Source organism: Sorex fumeus, unplaced genomic scaffold, assembly GCF_029834395.1.
Source record: "Sorex fumeus unplaced genomic scaffold, SorFum_2.1 ptg000002l, whole genome shotgun sequence".
Taxonomy (NCBI): Eukaryota; Metazoa; Chordata; class Mammalia; order Eulipotyphla; family Soricidae; genus Sorex; species Sorex fumeus.
The window spans coordinates 56,235,406-56,243,588 of record NW_026606059.1 but is presented as its reverse complement, the minus strand read 5'-3'; the positions used below and the strand labels follow the sequence as shown (position 1 = coordinate 56,243,588).

Here is an 8,183-nt window from a genome sequence, read left to right as displayed (position 1 = left end):
GAGTAATTCCTGAGTGCATGAGCCAGGAGTAATCCCTGTGCATCGACGGGTGTGACCCAAGAAGGAAAAAAAAAGGATACAATAAAAAACTCAGTTTCAGTCTAGTGATGAAGTTGACTCTAAGGATGCTCTAATGGCAAGGGTAAGTGACGTTCCACTTTGCAAGGCTAGTGGCAGACATAGGATAGGGGTGCGAGGCGGGGGCGGGGCGGGAGTCACAAAAGGCAAACTGCAGCCAAAGGCAAAGAAAACCCACCAGCTCACTGCTTCTAGTGCGGGCCCCTAAGGGTTAAGATGAACGAGCGCCGGTCCTCCTCGGTTCCTAGAGAGGCTCCTAGGTGGCGGGGAGGAGAGAAACTTCCTGTGTCGGTGCTGGGGGGGCCAGAGTTTAGGGCCCTGGGTTGGTGGGATCCAAAGGCGCGGGGGTCTCTTTCCTTCGGGCACGTTGGGCCTGCTGGGGGTGCAGGACGGCCTGGGTGTGGCTTCCGCACCCAGAACCGTGAGTTCCTTCTCGGGGAGGCGGGAGGGAGTCGGGGGTCTTTGGCTGGACGACCGGGATTGCGCCCACCCGCGCGGGGGCAGCCGCGGGGGGTCCTGGCGCGGGATCGAGCTCCCGCCAGCACCGGCCCCGCCGCGCCGTCGCCAGGTCCTGGGAGGAAATTGTAGGCTGGGGGCGATCGGTCCTCCTGGGACTCGACCCTCACTTTGCGGACCCCGACCTGAGCGCACGGGGGCTCTCCTTAACCCACGGTTCGGGCGGTGCGTTTTCTCCAATCCCGTGCCCAGCCCCGCCCTAACTAATCACCCGCCTGTGCACAACACCCCGAGGATGGTCTTGATCCCGTTGTGTTTGCAACCGAAATGAAACAAACTTCAAACAAACCCGTTGCCTTTTTGCAACAGTTTTGCGGAGGTCGTGCTTCTGGGGTCATTGAAATCCACAAATGAGGCATTTCTTAGTAAGTAGAGAAAACGGTCTCTCGCCCGGGCTCCTACTGCCTTGGAAAAATTCTTGATTTATAACTAGACATTACTCAGCAGAACATCGACCCTCATTTGAACAACTTCCCTCTTGCTTTCTTTTCTTTTGCGTCAGTGTATGTTTTTCCTCCCCACTCAAATTTGAGGGCATTTGTAATTCACTTTCACCTTTTCTTTGAACAGATTTCTCATTGTTGGAGAGTGCTTGGGGAAGGCCAGATCGCTTTAGTAGAAGGTCTCAGGTATAAAACTGTTTTTGAGATGTCTGGTAATATATTCCAAGACAAAGGTCTTTTGGTGTTCTGCCATACCCTGCTTTCTGCTCTCTCTGAGTTCAAAAGTCAGGCCCCAAAAGGAGTTGGGAATGGTTTCTGCTCCTTCATGTTCTGGTTGAGTGACCTTGCAAAAGTTCCTTATGTTTTTGGGCTGCTCACTGATAACACTGCTAATTATTCACACACTTGATAGGGCTATTGTGAGCATTAAATGAGAAATACTTTGTGTAAATTAGTTAATTCACTGACTAGAACATGCTAGACAGGAATAGGGTGCAAATTATAAGTGAACCATTCTTTGTTTTCCAAATGCTTGTCTGTTTATATCCTTCGTAATTTAGGCTCCTTTTTTTCTGAATTGTGTGATTTTTTTGTTTGTTTGTTTTGGGACCCACATCCAGCTGTTCTCAGGCCTTCCTCCTGGCTCGGTCCTCAGGGATCATTCCTGGAAGTGCTCAGGGGACAATATGTTGTGCTGGGGATTGAATCTAGGTCCACGGAGTGCAAAGCAAGCACATAACTTGATGTACAGTCTCTCTGGCCCTGTGCTATTTTTAACATTCTAAAATGGATTGATGGGTCCGTTAATAAACTACCTTCTAGTGTTTGATCACATTCCCAACCTCTTAAAGTAGAGCAGAGATTGTAATTGGCTCCAAAAGACCAAGGGAATATTGTGATGATCATATACTTAGATAGGGGCCAGGGAGAAGTCTCTTGTTCTCCTCTCTTTTGTGCATAGGAGTCATTGCCTATAATTACTTTAGTCCTTCTCTCTCCTAATTTCTTGTTTGTGTTTGTATAAATCCTGAGTTTCTTTTGAAATTCATTTCCAAGGTGTCATCCTTCTCTCAGGTATCACATTATTCTTTCTTAATTAAATAGCTTTCTCTTTAGCAGTTTCTCTTTGAGGGGCCTCTATCTGCAGTGCTCAGGGGTTACTTTTTGCTCAGTATTCAGGGGTCATCCCTGGCAGGCTCAGAGAACCATGCAGGGCTCAGACTGAACCTAGGATGACTACATGCAATGCCTGTGTTCTAATACTCTGAGCCCTCTCTCCAGTCCTGTTAGCTGCTTATGAGTTCAGAAGTTGGCACAGTGATACTTTTGTCTTCTTATTGGTGCCTGGTCCAAACATTTACTATCTTTTCAAATAGTGTTTCTAAGCCTTAAAGGTATAATGATGATTAGTAACCATTCTGTTTTTGAAGTTTGATTTTTATACTTAAACATGAAGAAATTTGGTTTTCCTTAGAAAATGTCAATCATTATCTCTGTTCTGTTAATAAAAAGAAAAAAGAGGTGGAAAATGGGCACTGGTGAAGGGATGGGTACTTGATCATTGTATAACTGAAACCCAAGCACAAAAATTTGTAAGTCTACAACTGTACCTTATGGTGTTTTACTAATAAAAATTAAAAAAAGAAAAAAAGGGGGGGAGGAGTTTGTGGATTTAAAAAAAAATTCTGTTTCCAAATGGAGGATTAGATGACTTTGTTTGGTGGCGTTGGGACTTGCGGGTTTAAAGAAAATTGCTTTTTGAGTAGGGTGTATGAATTTCTGTTGGATTTTATATTTTAGAATCCTCCAGAACAACATGTGAGACCATGGAGTTAAAAAAAAACCCAGAGACCTTTATCAATTAATTGTACTGTTTGTGAATTTGTATAAATAATAACAAAAATCCTCTTAAAACATTTATATTCTTACAGTAAAAGGTTAAACTGATATTTATATAATAAAAGAGGAAATATGAAGTATGTTTTTTTTTTTAAAAAAAAAGACAAAAAACAACAACAAAAAAGAAAACGTCAATCAGGTTAACTGTTTGATCTTACCACTTTAAGGTTTTTTTTGTTATAAAGTTTAATGACAAAAGAAGGTTATAAAATTGTCCAGATGGTGTGATTACAACTATGTTTTCAAAAAAATTGGTGCATAAATGAATAAGGGAACAGCACTTGGGATCTATGGGTGGGGAGTTGGTTTATTTTAATAGACTTTATTTTATTTTTTTAAATTTATTTATTTATTGAATCGCTGTGGGAAAAGTTACAAAGCTTTCAGGTTTAGGTCTCGATCATGCAAATATCAATCACATTTCCCTTTACCAATACTTATTTTTCACCACGAAGAACCCCAATAAACCCCAACTCCCCACCCCCCCAATGCCTGTGGGGCAGATGAATTCTAGTTAACACTCTATCTACTTTGACTAGCTTCATTGTTTCGATAAAAGTTGCACCATTATTATTTCGACTTTACTCCCCCCCCCCCCCAAATCAGCCATGCTGAAAAAGCATTGTGAAATGATTTGCTTTCTATAGCTGGGTTCAAGAGTTAAATGATGTCACGTGACCGCAATAGCGGCCGTGCGGTTTTGGATTTCTGCTATTTTATTTATTACCCCTGGAAGTATTTCTACTGAGAGTCAGATAATTAAGAGATTGGTTTCTGTGCTCTGGAGTCATGGCGGTGCGGGAGAGCCGCTCCTGGGGGGCAACTGGTGACCTCGGTAGGGGGTAGGGCATGAAGGACACACTTTAAGGTTTTATAAAAGCACTTATAACAACTATGTTTCTTATTTTCCATGTAGTTTGCAGACATCTATGTTGTTGCCACATTTATAAAGGAAGAAGGAAAAATACTTGCTAATAGATGACCTCAAAATAAATTGTTTCCTTCTACAGGATTTCCAGTAACCTGACTGATCATTGTGATGGAACAGGAGCAAAAACCCATGGTCTCAAATTCCAGTGCCTTCACTGACAGGGAGAATTTGAAAAGCACTTTCACAGGTGAGGGATCAAGAAGATGATCTGAAAAAAAGTGGAGAAAGAATAAGGCATTAGAATGAGATCATTGGTGTGTTGTATGAAAGGAGAGAAGGTTAGTATATATCTATAAAAAAAATAATAACAATATGAGCCTAGTCCCCAAGGACAGTAGAAACAATGGCCAGGAAAACTAATCCATGGTTGGAAGCTTGCCAACAAGTGGTTGGTGGGGAGGGCAGTTATAGAGTAGGGACCACTATGACAATGATAGCTGGAAATGATCACTCTGGACAAGAACTGAGTGTTGAAAGTAAGTAAAGGGACAAACATGATAACCTTTCAGTACCTGTATTGCAAATCATAATGCCCAAAAGGAAAGAGAGAAAGGGAGAGAGAAAGAATAAAATGCCTGCCATAAAGGCAGGCTGGGGGTGGGGGGTGGGGGAGGCGTTGGCAGGAGAGAAACTGGGGACATTGATGGTGGGAAATGTACACTGGTGAAGGGGTGGGTGTTGTATGACTGAAACCCAATCACGAACAACTTTGTAACTGTATTTCACAGTAATTCAATGTGTGTGTGTGTGTGAGAGAGAGAGAGAGAGAGAAAGAGAGAGAGAGAGAGAGAGAGAGAGAGAGAGAGAGAGAGAGATTATTGAAGTGCGGGAGGGGAAAGGCTTTGGGCCATACCTGGATCTGCTCAGGAATCACTCCTGGCAGGACTTAGGGGACTATTTGTGGTGCAAAGATCGAACCAGGATCAGACACGTGCAAAGCAGTGCCTTAAGTGCTGTCCTATTCTGGCCCTGAAAATGAGATTAGATTTGAATTCCCAGTTACACACTGTGCTACAGCCTTGGTTTTCTCACTTTTAATAAAAGTGAGTTATAGTATCTGTCTTCCTTGTTAAGGATTATGTGATTCTGTATGCAAAACCATCTGTCATGAATAATGGGCACCATTGTTATTTCAGTGTTGACTAAGTCTGTGATATAGTCCATTTTCACCTCAGATGGTATCCTATTTTTTTTCAAATTTTGATTAGTGAATCACCACGAGGTACAGTTACAGACTTACAAACTTTTGTGCTTGCATTTCAGTCATACAATGATTGAGTACCCATCCCTCCACCAGTGCCCATTCTCCACCACCAATGATCCCAGTATCCCTCCCACCACCCCCACCCCATCCCCCACCACCGCCACTATGGCAGGGCATTCCCTTTTGTTCTCTCATTCCTTTTGGGTGTTGTAGTTTGCACTAGAGGTATTGAGTGGCCATTGTGTTCGATATACAGTCTACATTCAGCTCACGTCTCCCAACCCAAGCTGGTCCTCCAAATACCCTTTACTTGGTGGTCCCTTCTCTATCTGAGCTTCCTTTTCCCCCAGCATGTGAGGTCAGCTTCCAAGCTGTGGAGTAAACCTCCTGGTCCTTATCTCTACTATTCTTGGATATTAGTCTTCCATTCTGTTACTTTATATACCACAGATGAGTGCAATCTTTCTATGTCTCTCCCTCTCTTTCTGACTCATTTCACTTAACATGATACTTTCCAGGTTGATTCATTTATACGCAAATTTCATGACTTTATTTCAAGTCTCACAATTTGTTGTGAGACATTACTGGTGCCTGCTTGAGCAAATTGATGAACAGTGGGAGGACAGTACAGTGCAGTGCAGTGCAGTGCATCTTTTCTAACAGCTGCATAGTATTCCATTGTGTAGATGTACCAAAGTTTCTTTAACCAATCTTTAAAAATCTGTTCTTGGGCAGTCAGGTTTTTCCCAGATTTTGGCTATTGTAAACAGTATAGTGTACAATACAGATGTCATTTCTATATTCTTTTGCCTCTCCAGGATATATTCCCAAAAGTAGTATAGCTGGGCCAAATGGGAGCTCAGTTTCTAATTTTTTGAGAATTGTCCATACTGTTTTCCAAAAGGGCTGAACCAGTTGGCATTCCCACCAGCAGTGAAGGAGAGTCCCTTTCTCCCCACATCCGTACCAACACCGGTTGCTTTTGTTCTTTTGGATGTGGGCCAGTCTTCGCCGTGTAAGATGGTATCTCATTGTTGTTTTGATCTGCATCTCCCTGATGATTAATGATGAAGAGCATTTTTTCATGTGCCTTTTGGCCATTGGACATCCTATTTTTTTCTGCTCATATTTTTATGTATCTTTTAAGTTATTTTTAGATTGATATTGGCAATTATTAACAAGACTTTAGTGTTATTAATTACAAAGCATTAAAATAGTCACCTCTTGGGTGGGAGAAATACCTCAACAAGATGCATTTCTGGGGTTGATCTCTGTGTACATGGTCCCTTGAACACTTCCAGAAGCAAAACCAGAGCATAGAGCCAGGAGTAGCCCCTGAGTTATGCTCTTTGGGTGTGGCCCATAAATGAAAAACCAAAAATCAAAAACAAGAATTTCTTTTACCTTTTTTCTCTGATGAAAACTTAGAATAAGAATTGGAAACTTTCAAAGCTTTCATTAAAAATATTTTATAAGAGTTTCATTTTCTCCCTTCTTGGGACAGAGATCTGGGGATATATTTAAAATATTTGTTTATTCTTGCAGAAGGCGAACATGAAAGTCACCTGGAAATTATTCAATACAATAATCCTAAGGCAGTTAAACTTAAAAAGGGAATCTTGAGATGGTCTAAGAAAGATGGCCCACAAAATTATAAGCACAAGGATATGAAGGGAATGTCACTGACATGCTCTCAAAGAGATGAGAGTTGGTGTAGTGAGTCCTGTGAGAGTGAGGGCATGTCAGAGAATGAGGGGAATTGTAGAGGAAAAGAGGAAGAAAAGCCACCTCCTTGGGGAACAGACTTCTGCTCGCACATCAATGCCTCTGTCCAGGGGAATGCATCCTTTAGAGATAGACCCTACAAATGCTCTGAATGTTGGAAGAGCTTCAGTAATACTTCTCATCTGCGTACTCACCAGTGGACCCACTCAGGAGAAAAACCGTATAAATGTTCCGAGTGCGGGAAGTGCTTTAGCAGTAGCTCTCACCTAATTCAGCATCTGAGAACACACACAGGTGAGAAACCCTACCGGTGCGGTGACTGCGGGAAAAGCTTCAGCAATACCTCACATCTTATTATCCATAAGCGAACTCACACGGGAGAAAAACCCTACAAGTGTCCTGAGTGCGGGAAGAGTTTTAGTAGCAGTTCTCACCTGATCCAGCACCACAGATCACATACTGGTGAGAAGCCGTATGAGTGTCCTGTCTGTGGGAAGTGCTTTGGCCATAGTTATGTCCTCATAGAGCACCAGAGGACTCACACTGGAGAGAAACCTTACAAGTGCCCCGATTGTGGGAAGAGTTTTAGTCAGAGCTCTAGCCTGATTCGCCACCAGAGGACTCATACAGGGGAGAAGCCCTACAAATGTCTTGAGTGTGGGAAAAACTTTGGTTGTAATTCTACTCTAATCAAGCATCAGCGAATACATACAGGAGAAAAACTCTACCAGTGTACAGAATGTGAGAAGAATTTCAGTCGCAGCGCAAATCTTATTACACATCAGAAAATGCACACAGGAGAAAAGTCCTACAAAAGTTTCAGATACGAAGGAAGCCTGAGTCACCACAATGATGTCACCCAAGAGTGCAGGATCCAGCCAGGAGAAAAACCATATAAATGCTGTGAATGTGGGAAAAGCTTTGGCCTCAGCTCCCATCTTATTCGACATCAGAGGACACACACAGGAGAGAAGCCTTACAGATGCTCTGAATGTTGGAAAACCTTCAGTCAGAGTTCCACCCTGGTGATCCACCAAAGAACACACACAGGAGAGAAGCCTTATAAATGCCCAGACTGTGGTGAGGGCTTTAGTCAAAGCTTTAACCTTATCAGACACCGGAGGACTCATATGGGAGAAAAACCTTACAAGTGTGCAGACTGTGGAAAATGCTTCAGCAGAAGTACCTACCTCAGTCATCATCAGAAAACTCATTTGAAGAGGTCTTTTGAGTGTCCTGAAGTTGAAGGTTTTTCTCATGACAGTACTTGGAAAAACAGTTCGAGGGAAATGGCCTTTATCTCTTCATTTTCAATCCCGAATTTTTCTTCTTCTTGAATCCCAAAGCTGGTTTTATGGATGTTGTTTCTTTGAATTTTTTTGTTTGT

General features: G+C 42.6%; 1 protein-coding gene across 2 annotated transcripts; it reads left to right on the top strand.

Annotated features, from left to right (window-relative positions):
- Positions 1-460: 460 nt before the first annotated feature.
- Positions 461-8,183, top strand: ZNF572 (zinc finger protein 572). 2 transcript variants are annotated; one of them, XM_056111247.1, is made up of 4 exons: positions 461-499; positions 1,165-1,223; positions 3,947-4,054; positions 6,617-8,183. In XM_056111247.1, the coding sequence occupies exons 3-4, from the start codon at positions 3,976-3,978 to the stop codon at positions 8,131-8,133; spliced, it is 1,596 nt and encodes a 531-aa protein (XP_055967222.1). In that variant the 5' UTR covers positions 461-499; positions 1,165-1,223; positions 3,947-3,975; the 3' UTR covers positions 8,134-8,183. The 2 variants fall into 2 exon arrangements, with proteins under 2 accessions (XP_055967222.1, XP_055967231.1); XM_056111256.1 differs by lacking the exon at positions 461-499 and having other exon boundaries at positions 965-1,223.